This window comes from Chaetomium fimeti, assembly GCF_033439085.1.
Source record: "Chaetomium fimeti strain CBS 168.71 chromosome Unknown B0H64scaffold_12, whole genome shotgun sequence".
NCBI lineage: Eukaryota > Fungi > Ascomycota > Sordariomycetes > Sordariales > Chaetomiaceae > Chaetomium > Chaetomium fimeti.
The window spans coordinates 352,181-371,998 of record NW_026944340.1 but is presented as its reverse complement, the minus strand read 5'-3'; the positions used below and the strand labels follow the sequence as shown (position 1 = coordinate 371,998).

Genomic DNA, 19,818 nt, shown 5'->3' with positions numbered 1-19,818 from the left:
TGGCTTTCCTTGCGATTGGGGGCTCTGCCGAACAGGAAGGGGGTGCGGGGAGTGGTGGGAATGGTCGGCGCGAGAGCCTCTCGGGATGCGCCTCAACAACCGACAGCTCGCCCGATCCGGGCATCGAGTCTGTGGCGTAATCAACTCTCTTCCATTCGACGACCATGCAGCGGTGGATCGACCCTCACGACTTGGCCGTCGCATCCAGAGCTCCAACTCGGACCCCATCCCCTGGAACCTCGGTTTCCCGCTGGGTAACCGAGCATCCTCTGGCCAGGCAAAGCCGAACTGAAGAATCAAGCAAACAGAACAAATGCAAAGAAATTGAGCAAAAGATATCAAACAAAAAGCAATGGGGTAAAACAAAAGTAAACGGAGTAGATCCGGTTTCTTTGGGTTTCAGGGTGACTTTCGTTTCGTCCCTACAATCGAAGACTCGAGGTTCCGATGGTCGACATCTGCGCTTTGGAGTTCGGCCCTTTTTGCCCATGGGCAACCGAGTCACCTTCTGTCCACTTGAACGTTTGGGCGGTGTGGGATGTGAATGAGGGGCACAGCACGATTTGCTGTCAACGGCAAGACCCTGGAAGAACGGGATGGTTAAAATGGTTGCTTTTACTGTGGAGACCCAAGCAAGTCGTGTACACTACACAGTGCATGGAAGGACAACTCGAAGGGTGAAAGAATGGGGTCCGAATAAGGTAAGAAACATAGCAAGGTCAGTCACATTAGCATGGCCAGAAAGGTAGATTCACCGAAGGCCATTCTGACATACCTTGTTGTGATAGGAAAGTGCCCTCATTCTGAGTGACATTGGACGAGATCGATAACAGGGTCAGGCGATGAAGAGAAGCTCCGGATCCCGATCTGAGATTGCTTCTGGCTCTCACGAAGGAACCCGGTGACTGTCTCATGGGAGACCGCCAAGATAGGGAGCCACTCATATCACGTTGGGGGGTCCCGATGTCTTGGGTCCGCCCAGATGGCTCTCGCTGCTCGAAGATCGCGGCTTGCATGACGCCAACATCCGGGGCGTAGCCGTTGGGCTGGCCAACCTCGGTAGTCGGGCCCCGACCTCGGTTGACCTCAGCCCTGACTTGGCGGGTTTCCTTTGGTAGAGTCGGTTGCCCTCCTAGTAGCGAACGACTTGATGTCTAGAGTCCTGTCGCGGGGGGGGGGGGATTCCAGGCGCGGCGGTCCTCGAGCGATTCCTCCTTCTCTGGTACCGGCCAACCACTCACCCGGGGGAATTTCAGTGTTTTGATCAACGATGACGGTCCCCGGTTTGTCATCCTGCTTCTGTATCTCCGGCGGCAAGATGGTGGTTTGATCCTTCGGTGACAAGGTGATCGGTCTGATCTGGCTTGGTTGGACCTGGGCAACTAACAGTATCGTGGGAGATCGAGCAGCTTTCGTGCCCCGAAATGACTCCACGATCTCGTCGTTATTGCTGTCGCTGTCGCTGTCGCTGTCGCTGTCGCTGCTGTCCCCCTCATCATCACTACCGACAACAAACAGGCCGGGGTGGGCTTCAGGGGCTGCGGCGGAATATGCTTCAGGGCCCCTGAGGGTGTTGCGGCTGATAAAAGTATCTCGGCGGTTCAGCTCTTGTGTAAGTAACTCGGCGCGGTTCATCTGAAGGCCAAGCTCCGCCATTGCGCTGTCCACCTTGGCTGCCATTTTCCTCGATCGCCTCCGCGATCTCAGAGTATTGACTACACTCACAAGCAGTGTTGCGCAAGTGGCGACACCCAACACGGTTACCGTTATGATTTGTGGTTCAGTCCAGCGGCTCGTTGGCTGGACTTCCGACATGCTTCCTTCCATGGCCTGTGAGAAGGTAAGTAATACGGGGGCGAGTTGGCCTGTCTGGTAATACTATGGGGATAGAGATTGATAGAGTGTGACGGTGTAGGAGAGGGGCAAACCGAAGGTAAGTATAAGTATCCCTTCCAGGTCCTTTATATATCTTGCCGGGACTCTTGTGTTGATTGAACATGTAGATTGTTACGGCCGACTTTGTCTTTGTGTTTCCTGTTATCGCCAGGAATCAGCGACCAAACCCTCTCCCCATCGTCATGGCGAACAAAGGCTGCGTGATGGCAGAGAAAGCGTCGTGTCAAAAACCTTAAACAACCCAAAGCACATCCAGTCTTCTTGACGGCTTAACTGGTCAACAGTACTGCGAGCCACGACCGATATATTCCAGCTGGTCATATGGCAGTGGTGTCGAACCACCTGGAAGTCGAGGCGAGATAAAATGGGAGACAGAATTAAGCGAAGTCGCTCATTCTACTACGGAGGATGAAACCTAGCAAAGGAGAAGGGCGTTGTAAGATCGAGTGACGGCCCGAGCCTCGGAAGGAAACTGGAAGTTGGAAAGAAGCGAGTAGGAGGGTAGTTCTTTCCTTCTGCGCTGCTGGCGCTCCGGCTTGTTTCTCAGCCAGAGATGTTTCCTGGAATGGAAGGAAGAAGAAATGCGAAATGGCAACAACTTCCAGGTTCCTTCCAGGTCGAAGCCCTACCAGTTATACTAAGCGACGTTTTACTCCTTCCCTGTTTGTCCCTCTCCCCTTCCTCGTCCTTTCCTTAGGCCCCGTCTCTTTTCACTCCTCGAATTCTTGAGGAATCCCCCCAAGAGATAGGCTATTTCCAAGAGACAGACAAAAGAATGATGAACTGTCATCCATCTACCTAGTTAAGTACCCCCCCTTCCCACGCTGCTTGGTGGTTTCTGGATTTCCGCTGAATAGCAGATCTCACCCCTTTCTGTCGGGGCCTAGGGCAGCTCTCCCGTTCCCACGCAACCCGCTCTTGCACACACTTCCTCAAAGGAGAAGCACCTTCCTCCCATCCATCCAGGCAAGCTTTCTAAAAGCGGCGCGGGTGGGCAGCAAAACCGGGTTTCCTGGCAGTCGCTCTCAAGCTGATGCCCGCCGAATGTGGAGTGTCTCAGCTCACGTCGCTTCTCTCCCTTGGGATCCGTCGAGCCGCCCTGCCGCCCTGCCGCCCTCGCCCCCCCTTTGCGGCCGGAAACAAGACGGTGTGGTTTCGAAGGCGCCAATTCACCCGAAATACACGGGGCGACTTGTGCTGGCGTGGCCCACCGCGGGCATTTGTAGGCCCTCTCAATGGTCGCTTTGGACTTTACCCCGGAAAGCAACCGGCGATCTTCAACAGACAGGGTTTGCTGTTCCACCGATTTCTCAGTCTCTGAACTTCGAGAAAAAGGTGCCGGGGCTCACCGTTGGGAGAAAACTGGGGTTTAGTTTGCCGATCCCACAGTCGTGACCCGGATGGAAAAGAGAACAATGCGATCTGCACGCTGGGATGAGGTAGCCTCTCCATTTAAATATATGAATTTCTCCGTTCGGACCTCCCCCTTCCGCCTCTCCCCCATGCGCAAGCCCGCGAGTGCCATGACCATATCGTCAGTTTAGTTCTTTGAATGCGACTCACTCACTCAAGGACCCCCGGGACCCATGGCCTGGAGTTAGCGGGCGTGGTCTTCAAGGGGTTGGCAACGAGAACCGGGCTGAGCATGCATATAAAATGACCTCCGCGTCCCAACTCTCATTGTGAACTCTGACGGAGACCACTGAGCAACTGACAACTTCCCCTACATTCACACAATGAAGGCCTTCACTCTTCTCGCGGCGGCCTCAGCGGCCTCGGCACACACCATCTTCGTCCAGCTCGAGGCGGATGGCACAACGTACCCGGTATCTCACGGTATCCGGACCCCGACCTACGACGGCCCCATCACCGACGTCACTTCCGACGACGTTGCCTGCAATGGCGGCCCGAACCCGACGACCCCGTCCAGCGAGGTCATCACCGTCTCTGCGGGCACCACCGTCAAGGCCGTCTGGAGGCATACTCTCGACTCGGGCCCCGAGGATGTCATGGACGCGAGCCACAAGGGCCCGACCATGGCCTACCTCAAGAAGGTCGACGACGCTGTGACCGACAGTGGCATCGGCGATGGATGGTTCAAGATCCAGGAGGACGGCTACAGCAACGGCCAATGGGGTACCAGCACCGTCATTGAGAACTCTGGTCTCCATACCATGTAAGATGCCCCCACGAGAGAGTGTGTGTGCTCGACTGGATACTGACCAACCGCAGTGACATCCCGGCTTGCATTCCCGAGGGCCAGTACCTCCTCCGCGCCGAGATGATCGCTCTCCACAGTGCCGGCTCCCCCGGTGGCGCTCAGCTCTACGTAAGCCTCCGTCCTTCCATCCTTCGCTGATGGCCACCTCCCGCTAACATCATGACTAGATGGAATGCGCCCAGCTCAACATTGTCGGTGGCTCTGGCTCGGTCCCCACCGACACCGTCAGCTTCCCTGGTGCCTACCCCGCCGACGACCCGGGCATCGTCGTCGACATCTACTCCATGTCGCCCTCCGACTCCTACAGCGTCCCGGGCCCGGACGCCTTCTCTTGCTAGGGGTAGTCCTGGCGGCGGGGGTGACTGCCCCTCTGCGCAGGGGCGGTGGTGTGTTTGTGACTTGCGCGCGGGTTAGTTTGCGTTAGGTAGTTGTTTGGGTGGATGCATAGCGGTATGGCGGAATGATCTATGACTTCGCTGTACATCCTGTCGATGTACACGCATATGATACCTTAGACTGGTTCCTTCCGACTGCATCGATTCTTCTCCAGGTAACCGTGATCTGTATGCGACACACTGACGATATCGCCGAGACATATAAAGGCTTGCCATTTATCAGTTCCTCCCCAAATCCCTTCTCACCCTCCACACCTTGCTCCCCACAGCCCGGCTCTGGCTCCCATGCAACATCTCCACCCACGGCACCTCCCCAACCACCCTCCGCGATTTCCTGCCCCCCGCCTCCTGCTCACCACCCACATCGTCCCCACCCCCGCTCTCACTCTCACCTTCACTCTCCTCCTCGCTCGCACTCTCATCGTCACTCCCATCCTCCTCCTGCACACCCAACCCCCGATCCTCACCCGCACCGCCCCCCTTCCCACCCCCCCTCAGATACAAATCCTCCCCATACGCCCACGTAGGCGCATCAAACCGCCCCGCAACCAGCACCAACCCCATCCCCGCCGCCGCCGTCTCACCTCCAGCCAACCCACCACCACCACCACTACTACTACTACCCGCGCCGAGAAGACCAATAACGCCATCGATCGCCGCCCGCGGGGCCAGCAGCTGCAGCTCGCCGCGGACGGTGTCGACGCCGCGGACCAGGACGAGGCCGAGGAGGTGGGAGTGCTGTGGGGGGAGGGGGCGGGATTGTGGATTCGGGAGGAGGGGGAGGCGGTGTTCTTTTTGGTTTTGGGGTTCTTCTTCTTCTTTGTTTTGTGCGGGGGTATTGGGTTTGGATTCTTGGGGGGGTTGTTTGGATGGTTCGTTGATGGAAGGTGTGGTGGTGGTGGTTGTTTGGTTTGAAGGGGGGAAGGAGTTGGGGTGGGCGCCGGCGTCGGCGTCGGTGTCGGTGTCGGGGAGGAGATCCCCCAGTGCGGCGCGGTTTTCCAGCCTGACCAGCGCCATGACTGTGCCGTTGATAGCCTCGGCGAGGAGTTCGGGTGCCGGCTGGTGGTCGTAGCAGAGGATGCCGAGGAAGCCTCTGTCTTTCCCGGCGTAGCGTACGCGCCAGGGGCGTAGCTCGCTCAGTGGCGTGGGATCCCAGGTCGGGTAGGGCTGCTGGGTGGGCGGGTGCAAGTGGAAATAGGACATTGTCTGCATCGTGCGGAAGTGGAGGGATGTGCGCGCGGACGACGCCTCGCTGGGCTGGGAGGGGAGGGTGGAGAAGGGGGTTGAAGGGGCGGTGGCCGTGCAGGCCGCTTGGAGGCTGTTGACTGTTTCTTCGGGGCCGTCCTGTGACATGTAGATGACTTCGGTCGGGCGGATGGCCATGATTAGCTCGGTGAGGATATCGAGGCCGGTGCCTTGGACCCAGCCAGGTGTGTTGACCACCAGCGGTGGTTTGGGGTCGGGGCCGCGTTGGTAGTGTGTGAGGAGGTCGAGAACGCACTCGATGTAATGAGCCGGATCGAGCCCTGGAGTGACGGATGCGATGGCGTGGGCCCGCAGTTGGCCTTCTTCTGGTGTGAGAGTGGGGTGGCAGAAGGACGGAGACAGATTCGGTATGGTGATATTAGACAGGGAGATGATTCCAGGAGGAGAATACTCGGGCTGCCCGGGATCTATGTCGAGAACCATTACGCCCGACCAGGGCCGGTTCTTGGAGCCGGCACGATCGGTTATCAAGCGGTTCGTCAGGAGTCGCCCGAATGTTGACTTTCCCGATGACTTGGGCCCACAGAGAAAGATCACGGGGGTCCCTTTCCGTTTCGCTGCGGCCAGTCCCGATAGCTTTTTGTTCCATTGCGCCGGAGAGACGAGTTCTTGCAGCACGGCCCTCTTAGGGACATCCTGCGAAGTGTATATCTGCTTGGATTAGCCGGTGGGTTGAGTTAAGGCCAAGTGAGCTGTGCACAAACTATTTGGAAAGTCGTAGAGGACTTTGACTTTGAGGCCGTTGCTTGTGGACTCTCATTCCACAGTTTGGCAAAGGCGGGATTCAGTGCTGCTAGTTGCCTCAGCCCCTTGGCAGCAGGATGGGGCTGAAGTTCAAGCACCGTATCGTCGGCGGTTCGGAGAACGGCCACGGCATGGCAATGGGGAGCATGAACCCATTGTACGGCGTCGGATGGTGTCAAGATGGCCCCGGCAAACGTAGCTTCGCCCTCGCGGATCTTGATGCCGAAACTCCCAAGAACAACTAACCGCTGTGTTTGTTAGTATCGAGGCGAAGAGGAGGGGCTTGCTTCACATACCTCTCCTTCAGAAGCGCTGAGAACAACACGGCCGCCGGGTTTTCTTTGGAGGTTTTTCTTATTAGGCTTGAAGGTCGAGTGGTGCTTGACGAGTATCCCGTTGGACTCGGGGCCGGGCGTAGAGGGACTGTGTTGGATGAGTATCGTAAAGTGAAGCCGATGTGCTGACATGAGGGGAGTTCACCTACCCTGATACTCCCGTTCCGACCTCGATACCCTGTGTTTGCTTCACATTGACCACGACTGGCGCTTCTGGGGACTGGCGCTTGGTCCGGCAGCCTACCACAGACCGAGCCGAAGGGGTCTCACTCTTCTTTCTCGACTGGGTAGACCGGGAATCTTCCAACACTGGCTCTGGGGCAGCCTTCTTCTTCTCATCGCTGACGTTCTTTCTCGCAAGTGCCGCTCCCCATAATTGTTGCCGCGCTGCAAACGCGCTCACTGGATCGGGTCAGCATTGATGCGAAATTTATTGAATTCAATTGAAGTTGATTTTTGAGGATTTCCGTACCGGTCGGCGTAGAACCCCCGCTCTCGCTGCCGCTGCCGCCATCCAACTTCCTCCTCTTGTTTGTGGCCATTTTCTCTCTCTTTGCAAACGCAACAACAACTCGATCCCCGACCAGCTGCAACCCCCGTCTCTCCTCTTCTCTTCCTTGCACTTCCAACCAACCCCAAAACCAATTCTTTAAAATTGTCGTTCAACCACGGGCTTTTAGGCGGCAACCCGATCCACAAGAACTTCGAAGGCTTCACTCAAAATTCAGCTCCTACGCTCAAAGTCGCCCTTGCGCGACCTGTCCGACAGACTCGGTCGAGCCCTCTTTTCTTCCAAAGGTTTGTGATTCAGTTATCGCAAGTTTTCCCCGTTTTCCCTTTCGTCCCCAACTCCCCTTCCAACCAATCATTTCCCGCAACAATCGCCTTTGTTGCAGCGACCCCACCAAACCCCACCTCCCGCAGCTGTGCTTTTGCAGGGGTCATGCAGCAGGGAGAAGCTTATCGTGAATTTTTTTGGAGGCCGGGAAAAAAAACGGCAGGAACAAACAACAATCACCTTCACTTCTGTCGCTTCTTGCCAATTCCTGTTGTTTTTCCTTTCTTCCACCCAAACATTTCGCATTTAGAACCTCGTCTTCTTGCGACCAACCGCTAAAGCAGTCCTCATGGCAGGGCCACGCGCGCCCATCGGCACTCTCTCGCAGCACGCCGCCACAGCCGCGGGACTCGTGCGCGGCATGGTTCCCAAGATGTTCACCCGAACCGACCCGAAGCGCGGTCGCAATGCCGATAAGCCTGTGGAGATCGAGAGCGAGAGCGACAGTGATAGCGACAGCTCCTCTGGCAGCGACACCGAGACGAAGCTTGACACCAAGAAATGGGGAGAATCGATGAAGGCGAAGAAAGTTGCATCGACGCCGATAAACAAAGCCAAATCAATCAAAACGGAAGCCGATCTTATCGCATCACCCAAGGTGAAGGCATCCAACTCTGCCACCAAAGCCAACGCTACTAAGAAGCGTCAGGCTTCCGAGTCGTCCTCGAGCGAGAGCAGCAGCGACGACGATGAAGACGATAAGATGGCCGTCGATTCCGAGTCGGACCTGAAGGCGGATCAGAAAAACGTGAAGAGCGGTAGCGCCAAGGGAAAACAGAAGGCGGAGGAGACGAGCTCGGAATCCGAGAGCGCGTCCAGCGACGAAGAATCGGACGACGATTCTGCGCCTGCGGTCAAGCCAGCTCGCAAGGCTGATTCCACAACGACAAAGACCTCCGCCTCAGACGAAGAGTCGGCTTCCGAGAGTGAGAGTGAAAGTGAGGGCGAGAGCGGCAGCGAGGATGAACCTGAGCCTCTGCAAAAGTCCAAATCCAAGCCGGCTCCGGGTTCCAAAGCTTCACCGAAGATCGCAAATACCAAGAAGGCCGCTCCTAGGTCGTCAGCGACTGTCAACGGGGCCGCAAGGAGCAAGGAGATGGTCAGCGATGCGGAATCAGCCGATACGGAGCAGTCCGATTCGGACTCCGAGGACGAGGATGCGACCGAGTCCGCGACCGTCGAAAAGCTGAGTGGAAAGACAGCAGTGTTAGTACTCCTAGCCGCCCCGCGAGACTTCACGTGTTAACAGTTTTCTAGCCAACCATCCCGTGAGATTGTTTCACAGGGTTTCCATCTTCGCAAAGCCGAGGAGGATGTCGATGCCGCTGCAGTTGCCCGCGCCTTCAAAAAAGCCAAAGCAGAAGGCAAACAGATTTGGTACTTCACAACTCCGAAGTCTGTGCCTATCGAAGTTATCCAGAAGCACGCTATCCCCTTGGACAAGGTCCATGCTGGAAAAGCCATCTTTGCTCACGAGGGAAATGAGTACACCGGCCAGTTTGAAGAGCCGGTGAACCACGCCATCAAAGTCCTCATTCCAGGAAAGACGGGGACCAATTATGAGGCTCGTATGTTAAGATGTTATAGGCCACTACTTAGCCGTTCTCTTGCTGACCTTCAAACAGATAATCAATCGGTTGATCGCGTTCTACATATCACCCGTGTGACGCGCTTTGGCGAGGAGGGCGAAAGCGAGCCCGCCTTAGCCGCCGCATCAGCTACCGTCGTCACAAAGGCGCCTCGGCCCCAGCCTAAGAACCTAAGGGCTCGCTATCAGCCATTCGGCGTCGCCAATGGAAGAGCTGGCACAATCGGGTTGGACGCCTCGGACAATGACGATGACGTTGAGATGACCCAGGCACCTCCGCTGAACGCCAAATCTGGCACGCCGAAGAAGGCCGCCAAGAAGCGCAAGCACGGCGATGTCGAGAAAGGGAACGTCAACCCCCAGGAGACAGCGTCCACGCCCGTCAAGAAGTCCAAGAAGGCTCGAGTCGATCCGTCTCCGGCTAAGGCCGCTAAAGAGACCTCGATCGCACCCCCTGTTATCCCTTCAAGCTCCGCAATGACCGCCGGGTCCGAGCTGGCGCAGTCGTCTCCAGTTAAGAAATCGAAGGGCAAAGACAAGTCCAAGAAGAAGGCCTCAGCCTCGGCCGAGGAAGCCAGCGAATCCAAGAAACCCGCAAAGGTCACGCCCGTTTTACCCCCTGCTGTCCCCGGCATAAAGAATTCTTAGGCAGGTTCTTCATCCCAGGACATCATACAGAGGGGCATACGGGCGGCGAGCGTCCCACCCGGCTACCAGTCTATGTCGGAGAGGCGTAAGGCAACAGAGGCCGCGCAGGCCATGACGCCTAGCACACCGACCAAGACGCGGATCGCCTCCTTGACCCCGGTCCCTATTCCAGGCATTTACACACCTCGAAAAGTGGTGCCTTCGCAACCTTGGACGGTGAAGGGTTCGCCCAACAACCTGGCGCGGCCCAACGGCACCCCGAATGGCACACCCTATGGCACTCCGTCGGCTTCTTCACAGGCCCCCAAGGGCATCTTGAAGACACCTAACCGCGGTCAGCCTTCTCCCGGGCAGAGCACGGGATCGGGTAGCAAGAGAAACTCTAAGAAGAACAAGGCCAACAAGAACCGAATGCCTAGTATTTCCTGGACTGGGGGCACTAAGCGCGGTCATGGCTCCTCTTGAGGAGTGTACATCAACCCCGAAGGCCGCCCGGGGGGTTGCGCAGCCATCGACGAGTCCTCATCATTGGTTTCTGCTTTTATTTTGGGGGTACGGGGTACGTTAAACTCTGTCATACTTGGTCTTTGCGCAACAGTTGGGTTGGGTCGTTCTGGTTCCGCCATCCAAAATCACCCGACAAAGCATTTCAACCCGTCTTTTATTTGCTCATTTCTCTTTGCTGTCTCTGTAACCAGATAAGTTTTGTACGACTACCTACCTCGGTATCTTGGGCGTTTCAGGAGATATCCGGCCTATATGCAGGCCAGCCAGTCTGGATGGGCATTCGGAGGATGATAACCTGGAAACGACGGTGTCTGCTGGGTCAATCGCCCGCACTAGCCGAGATGAGGAGATGGATGATTTGCTTCAAAATGAGAACCATTACTAGAAGCTGGGCTGGATTCGTTGGGTCTAGCTAGCTTACCTTGCGGTAGTAAATAAACATACCTAAGAATTTGTGGTGATGGAGTCGTGTGTTTGGATGTCGGCGTTAACAACGCTCGATGAACTTCAAGGCGTTCCTTCAATGCGCCCTATTCTCGACTTCGACTCCGGGGGCATCGCGTCCCAACCCGTCTCCGTTCCCGTTCCCGTCTCCATTTCCCATTTCTCATACCCGCCTCCACCCCCGTCCCCGTTCTTCCTGTCCCCCATACTATTAAACCCCCTGCAACCCCCCTCCGTCGCATTTGAGAGACAACCCAACCTGTTATAACAATCACATGACATGATAGTCAGCGCCGCCAGCCGAAAACTCATCATCACCCACCCACGCTCCCACGTGTCGGCGCCGTGGACGGTGTGCGGCTGAACCCCAAGAAAAAAAACCCACCTTTTCCCATTTTATCCTCAAAACGCCGACCCCTGCAACCAACGGCAATCCCACTCAACCTCACGCCCCCCGGCATTCAGTGAGGCTGAGCAGACTCGCGCAGGTCGCCTTTTCCTAACACGGCGTATTCTTAATTCAACGACATGTCGTTCCCCCTTCCTGTCAGCAAGGACTCGTTTTTCGTTTCATATCCTCCTTGTCAGGGCGAGGAGGGAATGTCGAACCTGACCAACGACGACGGCATCACGCACAAGCAGCAGGTTTCGCAAATCCAGTACTGTGTCTATTAGTCTTTTTTCATTTCATCCCGTCCCCCCTTGACCTTAGATCTCCCAGCGGGTATCGACCGACGACCTCAACCTCTCCATCCACCAACACCAACACCACGAACCAACCGCCCCAAGCCCACGACAACATGACAGCCCAAAGGTGTGGTTAACACTCCCTCTTTCGTCTCCTCTGCATCTCCTCCCTCTCGAGCAGGCCAGGCCAGTGCATCCATCCTCCGTCCTTCTACCAACCCATTACACCACCCATGCACAGCATCCAACGCATTATCATTACCCATTCTCCGTCTCCCGCCCGTCCACCGTTCCCCCACAACCACCCCACGGATGCAGAGACAAGGCGAGAAAGAAGATGAGAAGAGGAAGACAAAGAAAGAAAAGAGGATATTAAAATAACCCATCCCACTCGATCCAAGCAACGCAGCGCAACGCAACTCAACGCAGCGCAGCGCAACGGCGCAGACCAGCCAGCCCAGATCCAGCACCCCAGATCCGCCCCACCGTTCCGCCCTTTCTCTCCCTCCGAAAACCACCGCCACTCGCCATGCGATACCACCCACCACCTATGCCCCCGCCTCCGATGCCCCTATCCATGCCCATGCCCCACGCCCATGCCCCACGCCCATGCCCCACGCCCATGCCCCACGCCCATGCCATGCAAAACGACAAGAAATGCCCCCTCCCCCCCCAAAAAAACTGGGTGTATGTGAAAAGTGTGTATGTCGAGGGGGGAAGGTGTATGTGTAACGACCGTAGTAAAGCGCGCCATCCCGATGCTCCCTGATATCTCTAGGTATCTATCGCCGATTCAACCAACCAAAGCGAACGAGGGGTATATTTCCGTTTCCGTTTCCGTTCCCGTTCCCAGATGAGACGAGGAAAGAGGAGGGGAATGGTACTGATAAAAAGTAAAACCGAACCGAACCGAACCGAACGGAGCTGAAGTTGTCTCTTTTCAGACAGCCAGCCAACCAGCCAGCCAACTACGGACTCCGCCGCCCAGCAAACGAGTCGCGGCCCTCGGCCTCCTTGGCCGGCGCGAAGCGGGCCTTGCTCCAGACGTCGTAGTGGTCGTCGCTCGGGGTGGTGGGGCTGAGGATGCCCGGGGTGGAGGAGCTGCTGCCGCAGAGGGTGTCGCCGCGGCTGATGGAGTCGAAGCTGGAGCTGCTGCCGAGGGTCCACTCGTCGCTGTCGCCGGTGCCCGGGCGGCGCAGCAGGCCGAGGCCGTAGCCGTTGCCGCCGCCGAGCCCGTGCTCCTCGTCGAGGGACCGCGGCCGGTCGCCGTGCTCGACGTACTCGTACTCCCAGCGGGTGGACTTGTCGACCTGCGGGCGCGGGAGGAACTTGGTGCGGGCGATGTAGTAGGCGACCGCGGCGAAGATGCCGCCGCCGACGAGGTCGATGGCGTAGTGGTGGTTGAGGTACATGGTGGACCACGAGATCCAGACGGCGTAGAAGATGAAGAAGGGCCGGAAGCGCGGGAAGCAGTACTGCATGAAGAGGGCCTCGAGGATGGCGTCGGCGGCGTGCAGGCTGGGGAAGGCGCCGAAGGGCACGGGGGCGGTGGTGAAGCTCGTCGTGTACATGTCGACGCCGAACAGCTCGTCGATCCGGCGCAGGCCCGCGGGGGAGCCCTCCATGCCGTAGTGCGCCGGCTCGAGGCCGTGCAGCTTCTCGTACCAGGGCGGCGTGCAGGGGAAGACGAGCTGGATGGTAACGCCGAGCATCGACATGTAGCCGAAGGCGCGAGCGAAGACCGGGGTGGTGCCCGGGGCGGCGAAGAGGAACATGAAGATGCTGCAGACAAGGGGCAGGGCAAAATGGCCCAGGCCATAGGGCACCCAGGCGATGACATCGAGGACGGCGTGGGTGTGGGCCGAGAGGATATTGGACAGGTTCGCGCCGTACATGACGTTTTCGAGCGCGGGGAGCACTTTCACCCAGATGTGCGGCCGGTATTCAGAGCCAATGAATCTATGAGGACCCCAAGAGTCAGCAACCTGGAAACCGGCTCTTGGCTCTCGGAAGAGTTTTATCCCCGGATCGCCTATGCTCGCTCGAAGCGCACCCGGGAAACACCGCAAACTTACCGGCTCGCAAAGAAATAAAGCAGATACGTCCATATCGGCAACGATGGCAGGAAGAACTGCTGTGTAGCCGGCATCAGGAGCAGCAACCCGAGCACGACCAGCACCCCAGTCTTAATAAACGGCGCCGACGGCAGGATCGCCAGCGAGAAAAGAATAAACCCAAACGTAATGGCGTGTTGCAAGTCCCAAAGAGTCCATCTCCTTGAGCGCAGCGCCCTTATCGACTTGGATACATCAAACGACGTTTGCAGTTTTGTGATGTCATCGGGCTGGTTATGGCTTTTGGATCCTCGTAGTTGCAGGCGCAACTTCCGGGCAGAGCGGTATTTGTGTGGTATCGGGTTGAGCTGTGCTAATGTGCCAGGCCATCTTAGGGGCAACAGTTTCGGCTTCATCGCCGGTGCCTGAGTGGTCATGACGGGGAATTCTTGAACCCCCTCCATGGTGGACGACATTGCGGAAAGAGGAAAGAGGGTGGACTATAGGTAAAGTGTTGTTTGTTTCTAATGGGAATCCCAGATACTGTCTGTCGGAACGCAGAGCGTGGTGGTCCCGTGTCGGAAGCGAGGGAGCGAGTGAGGAGCGAGAAGTGAGAGAGGCGGGGATGGCGAGGATCGAGGAATGTCGGGGTTAGGTCGGTCGTTATTGTGGCTGCATAGGGATGCTTCTTCGAATTACGGGTTTCTGCTTCTACTAGTGGCCAGGCCAGCTACCCGGGTCGCCAAAGGAAGGGGACGGCGATGACGGGATCGAGGAGAAGGGAAGGGATGGATTGGCGGCGGCGGCGGTGTTGAGAGAGGCACAAGAAGGTCATGACGGTGGACTGCGGGCGGCGGACGAGGTGCGTGGGCGGGTGTCGGCTTTCATATGCAGCGAAAGGCGCTGAGAAAGGCGAACAGAGACTGGGCCACCAAAACGCCAAGGCCCCCAATGTCGGTGCAAGTCTTGGGAATGCCCGCCTGCTGGGCGCGCGCGGGAATCATGGTTGTCCGAACCAACCGGAGGGTGGGGCTTGCATTTCAAAGAACTGGAATCCCGTCGGTTGCGAGGTGCTGCTTGCAGCTGCTTGCGTCCACGGAAAACAGATTCTCGGACATTAATTACTAAGCCCGCCGTTTCCATCACAGGCAGGTGCCTTGACACCCGTTTTATGATTCGATTGCTACACAGAAAACGCAGCTGTCATACACGAGCACTCGCCAGCAACCTTCCACCACCTCAATACTTGGTAAGTGAAGAAAATGCTGTTTCGACTTCCCAAAACTGATTGAGATCTCCTAGCGAATTACACCAGAAAGAGAGAGCGGAACCTCTCCACTCGCGGACTCTCGGCATTGCGAAGTCTCCAATGTTTGTCGCGTGACGTGTATTGGTACCGCCCAGCTCTCATCGGCCTCTCATCCGTTGCGAGCATATGCAATGTAAGTTTTGTCAGCGCAACAAGCCAAAAGCGGGACATGGTGGGTGAGATCTGGAAATGACCGGCCTACAAATCTACCCGACCCACGAGGGAATTACTGGACTCTTGATGAAAGCCGGCCGTCCCGTTTCCTGTGCGGTCTTTTCTTAACGCTGGTGTTTAGGTACCGTTACCTTAAACCCGAGGCAATCGCTGCCAAGCCCTACAGGACGCTCGCCCAGGATGGCGCACGGAAAGCCCCTGCTTGCATCCCCGCCCTTCCAACCCATGGCGTCAACGGCAGACCGCCCGCCAATCCAATCCAGGGTTTTTTACTCAATGCTCCCGATCCGTGCTATCCGAAGGGCCTGTGCTCGGGTACCTCGCATCACGACCTGACTGGCTGGATTCACCGTCACCAGCCCTGCTCGAGCTTTGAAATGGCGGTTATTCGTTTCTGACCAACGCCCAACCACTGCCTGCTGTCAAATGCCGTCAAGAGCGAAATGGTGAAATTCATATCCGAAGTACGAAGGACGACTGCCGTTTCCGCGTATTTCGCTCGGCCGCGTGAAAAATATCTCCGCCCGAATAGGCCACCCGCTGTGCCATGCCGCTGAGACATCGCCAAGTTGGCGCCCAACCTGGACTCAACTCTCGCTGCCCACGGGCGTCCCAGACAAAGAAGGCTTGTTGTTGTGGTCTCTTGTGATGGTTAATCCGGTCAGTCTCCCGTTGGGGTCTCCTGGCACAGTTTTGCAGCGGCGATCCGGTTGGCTCTACGAATGATCGACCTGGGGATTCGACAAACGCCGAAACGCCGTGACTCCCTCTGCAGGTCGGTGTGTCAGCCAGAGCGCGACATACTGCCACTCCGAGCGAAGCTATCTCGACAATTGAAGCCTCATGTGACGGTTGGGGGCGAATCCTGCCGCCGTCCTATTTTAGATGGGGGATTGTAACCTCCAGCTGTCCCTGAAGTTCCTGAAGCACGTCGGCTATTGGGGTGGGGTGGTATCAAAACCCCTTGCTACCAACATACGCGTATCGGTGTCGTGTGTCGTGTCTTTCAGATCTCAAAAGAAGACCAGAGCCTGGGCCCAACCGCGACGAGAGCATGTCTGTGATCGTCTGCTGATCACAAAGGGTTGACTTGATCCGCAGGGCAGAGGGCCCAACCGACGACACCTTGCCAGCCTCCCAGCTTGCCAAACGTTGAATGCACACAAAAAACCCCCATGACTCTCAGAAAGAACAGCACATGACGTTTTGTTGGATCCAAGAGCCGCCCAATCAGCCAAGCCAGGCCGCATCCGCATTGGCTGCGGGTCAGGAGAGCCAAGATGCTTGGTAACTCGTCCTGGTGGATTCAAGCAGATCCAGCGCATTGTTGAGGCCTAAAATTCTCACCAACCATTGGGAAGACCGAAATCCGAAAACTCTGCTTTTATTAACTGTTTCCTCTTTTTTTACTCGTTTTGGTAATTGAGTCGTTCCTCGTTCCTCGCTCCGCAGCAGGGTCCAGGTTCCCGGGAATTGCTGCTCGCGTGCTGTTCTTTTCTTATCGAACTCGAACTGGGCGGTCACCCGCTTTTCGAAGAATGGACGGCGGTCGATCTCGACCCCGGACAGCCACGCAGATTCGTACATCGCAGATCATGGGCGAGAACGATCTTTCCTGTCTCTGACCATGATATGCTCCGTCAGGAGGAGCAACTGTCGACAAACTTCGAAAAAGAAAATAACCAACAGGTTAGCGTCCCCGCCATCCTGATGCTGCGCGGTTTGATCCTCTGATGAGTGCCTGATCGGGCCGCTTGGTCATCTCCGAGAGCGCCGGTTTTGCCGGCCGTCTCACCCCCACACGAGGGAGTCCATCGGCCCTCGGGGTTTCGGTCGACAGATCTTTGCGAACCCCGCCGCGAGCTGCCGCGTGGCGCTAGGCTTTGTCGGGCTAGACCGCCAATTCGGATCTTGCCGGGGCTGATCGTTCTTCCCGCCAATCATTTCCAGAGTCCAGGAGCGAGGCTTCCAGTTTAGGTTGAGGTTGGAGTTCGGTTGAGGGCGGTGGAGGGTGTGGCTCTCGGAGCCTGTAAATGTATTGGGAAACTCGTCCATTACAAGTTTTAAAAAAAATTGTGTGAAGCTTGCCTAGGTGGTTATAAACTGTGTGCCGACAGGATGGCAATTGTGATGACGGCTTCGGGGCTCAGTTGGAAGCTCCAAGCACCGACACGTCGGACTAGACAAAAGCCCCCAACGCCGTGCCTGAAAAAGCATAAGCTGATCACAGCCATGTTGGGTGATATCTCGCCGTACCTCCTTGGAGCCTGAAAGATGGTTATATATCGGGAAAAACGTATCTAGGGCGCAGTCGCCCCTTAAACTACGTAGCCACCAAATCAACATTACCTAGTCATCTCACATACGGGCGTACGGTAGGTATCTCGAACAAAAATTTAGGCAAAAGAAAAAGAACAACAAGCCGCTTCTCAAGGAAAAAGAAGGAAAAAAACAAAAACAGAAACGGCTCCCTTCTAAGCCCGGTCATCGTGATATATCGTTCCGAGCAACGCAGCGCAACCAAAACAACAAAGCACGAGAGAGCCAAACCAACATGGATTGTTTTGCTCCGGTCGATGTGCGAGACCGGAAAAAGAAAAGGAAAGAGGGAAAAGAAGAAGGCAAAAACCCAAAAACGCGATCCCAGATCGTGCGTGACCTTCTGCTCTCGAGATATCTCAACCAAACAAAGAAAACGAATTCCGCGCCATCATCCCATTCATTCATCACATCAACTCATCTACCCCAACTCCCGCTTCAATCGATCCTCAGCCCCTTCATCCAACCAACCAACCCAACATCACCAACTAACCCACCCCATCTCACCAAGCCAGATCCCCCCGGATCCCCCCAGATCCCACATCTCAAATCCCATATCCCCCCCCCCCCCCCCCCCCCCCCCCCCAAATCCTCCCCCCACTCATTCAACACCCCTCAAGACCGCCTCGAAGCACCACCCCCACTCCACAGCCCCTTACTCGTCTCCACCACCCGATTCGCCTCGCTGCCCGGCCGCAAGCTCGGGGGCACCGCATACGACGGCGGCAGGTGTGAGGGCGGCTGCGGAGGCGCGTCCTCCATGTTGACGTCGTCGCCGTCGGCGGTTCCGTTTCCGTTTCCGTTTCCGTGAGCATGCCCGTTGGTATGGGCGGCCGCACCATTGTCGTTTGTTTGGGTTTGGGTGTCGTAACCGCTGTCTTGGCTTTGGGCTTGGCTTTGGGGCTGGTTTGGGGCTTGGACTTGTTGTTGTTGGTTGGGGTTTTCTTTGCGCTCCCCGCCCTGGGCTTGGTTGCCGTTGTTGCCGTTGCCGTTGCCGTTGCCGTTGGCGGCTGGGTTCCCGCGGGCGGGCTCGCGGCTGCGGATGCCGTTCATGAAACCGCCGGCCTGGCCCTCGCGCAGCTTGTTGATGGCGCGCACCGTGTCGATGGCGGCGTGTAGCGTGCGGCGGGCGTTGAAGTTCTTCTTGACCGTTGGCAGGAGGTTGGTGCCCTTGTCGGCGCCCTCGCCGCCAGCCGCCGCCACGCGCGCCCACCCCGCCACGAACGGGTGCTGCAGCGCCTCGTGCGCCGTCATGCGCTTGCCCGGGTCGATCGTCAGGCACAGCCGGATGAAGTCCTTGGCGCTGTCCGATACCCCGCGCCAGTACTCGACCGGCGTGAAGCTGTAGTCGGCGTTAAGGATCGCCTGCATCTCTTCAAAGTCCGAGTCCCGGTCGAACGGCGTGTAGCCGCACAGCAAAAAGTATGTGATGACCCCCAACGCCCACAGGTCGACCGGCTTGCCGTGGCCCGTCTTCTTAAAGATCTCGGGCGCCATGTAACCCGGTGTGCCGCAAGTGGTGGTGAGCACGTGAAACTGCTCCTCGTCCATGATCCGGCTGAGACCGAAGTCGGCAATGAGGAGGTCGGCGTTGTCTTCTGGGGTTCGGAAGAGCAGGTTCTCGGGTTTTAGGTCACGGTGGACGATGCCGTGGTCGTGCAGGTAGGCGACGGCCGAAAGCACGGCGCGGATCAGATCGGCGGCGTCCGATTCGTAATACGAGCCCTTGCGGCAAATGCGGTCGAAGAGCTCGCCGCCAAGTGCGAGATCGGTGACGAGGTAGAGGTTGTTCATGGTCTCGAAGTAGTCGACGAGGGTGAGGATGTTCTGATGGCCCATCGACACCTTTTTGAGGACGGCAATCTCATTCCGCACCTACAGACAGACGAGGCGATGGGTCAGACGGGTGACAGCCCCTCAGTTCCAGACAAGACAGGACATACCATGTGTTCCCTCCCGGCCATCAGCCGCTTGTTAATCACCTTGGCCGCATAGTAGCGCCCCGTGTCGATATGAATGCACTCCTTGACGACCGAGTAGGACCCTGCTCCGAGCACCTTCCCAACCTTGTACCTACAAGGCTGGACTTGTGGTGGCTGGCGGTCGCCGGGGGCTTGCGCTGCTACCGTGCTCATGGTGGTAATGTGATACCTCGCTCGAACCCGACGATTGCTGTCGCGTTTTGCTAGATCGCGTGTTTCGAGGGGCGGGGCGGTGGACGGTTCTACGGTACGTGCCGTAGAGAGCTGAGGGGTACTATGTCGCCTGATAAGTTGACGATCGAATCGAGAAATATCAGGGTGTTCAAGTGGTCGTTGAGACAGAAGCGCCTTGGGGAAAGAAGCAATTCAAGGCGGGTTTGCGAACTGCTGTCGTGGGGTGATGGACTGGAA

The 19,818-nt window shown here is 57.1% G+C and overlaps 7 protein-coding genes across 7 annotated transcripts; 2 read left to right on the top strand and 5 right to left on the bottom strand.

Moving 5' to 3' along the window:
• Positions 1-1,086: 1,086 nt before the first annotated feature.
• B0H64DRAFT_478991 (uncharacterized protein) lies at positions 1,087-1,680 on the bottom strand (the record flags this gene model as incomplete). Its single annotated transcript, XM_062808277.1, has 2 exons — positions 1,087-1,154; positions 1,242-1,680. The coding sequence occupies 2 exons, from the start codon at positions 1,678-1,680 to the stop codon at positions 1,087-1,089; spliced, it is 507 nt and encodes a 168-aa protein (XP_062654204.1).
• A 1,952-nt stretch (positions 1,681-3,632) lies between these two features.
• Positions 3,633-4,455, top strand: B0H64DRAFT_446986 (glycoside hydrolase family 61 protein; the record flags this gene model as incomplete). The annotated part of the gene is made up of 3 exons (XM_062806967.1): positions 3,633-4,072; positions 4,129-4,225; positions 4,285-4,455. 3 exons carry the CDS (start codon positions 3,633-3,635, stop codon positions 4,453-4,455), a joined length of 708 nt encoding a protein of 235 aa, XP_062654203.1.
• B0H64DRAFT_452003 (uncharacterized protein) lies at positions 4,328-7,655 on the bottom strand. The gene is made up of 5 exons (XM_062807188.1): positions 7,330-7,655; positions 7,007-7,259; positions 6,819-6,945; positions 6,483-6,770; positions 4,328-6,429 (listed from the first exon to the last, which is right to left on the bottom strand). Exons 1-5 carry the CDS (start codon positions 7,397-7,399, stop codon positions 4,732-4,734), a joined length of 2,436 nt encoding a protein of 811 aa, XP_062654202.1. The 5' UTR covers positions 7,400-7,655; the 3' UTR covers positions 4,328-4,731.
• Positions 7,656-7,804: 149 nt separating this feature from the next.
• B0H64DRAFT_54118 (uncharacterized protein) lies at positions 7,805-9,415 on the top strand. Its single transcript, XM_062808405.1, has 3 exons — positions 7,805-8,901; positions 8,953-9,259; positions 9,321-9,415. Exons 1-3 carry the CDS (start codon positions 7,985-7,987, stop codon positions 9,360-9,362), a joined length of 1,266 nt encoding a protein of 421 aa, XP_062654201.1. The 5' UTR covers positions 7,805-7,984; the 3' UTR covers positions 9,363-9,415.
• Positions 9,416-11,386: 1,971 nt separating this feature from the next.
• Positions 11,387-12,048, bottom strand: B0H64DRAFT_53992 (uncharacterized protein). Its single transcript, XM_062808403.1, has one exon. It carries the CDS (start codon positions 11,953-11,955, stop codon positions 11,623-11,625), a length of 333 nt encoding a protein of 110 aa, XP_062654200.1. The 5' UTR covers positions 11,956-12,048; the 3' UTR covers positions 11,387-11,622.
• Positions 12,049-12,430: 382 nt separating this feature from the next.
• Positions 12,431-14,276, bottom strand: B0H64DRAFT_54032 (uncharacterized protein). The gene is made up of 2 exons (XM_062808404.1): positions 13,645-14,276; positions 12,431-13,528 (listed from the first exon to the last, which is right to left on the bottom strand). The coding sequence occupies exons 1-2, from the start codon at positions 14,097-14,099 to the stop codon at positions 12,538-12,540; spliced, it is 1,446 nt and encodes a 481-aa protein (XP_062654199.1). The 5' UTR covers positions 14,100-14,276; the 3' UTR covers positions 12,431-12,537.
• A 3,764-nt stretch (positions 14,277-18,040) lies between these two features.
• On the bottom strand, positions 18,041-19,560 carry B0H64DRAFT_446982 (kinase-like domain-containing protein; the record flags this gene model as incomplete). The annotated part of the gene is made up of 2 exons (XM_062806966.1): positions 18,041-19,300; positions 19,369-19,560. 2 exons carry the CDS (start codon positions 19,558-19,560, stop codon positions 18,041-18,043), a joined length of 1,452 nt encoding a protein of 483 aa, XP_062654198.1.
• Positions 19,561-19,818: the final 258 nt, after the last annotated feature.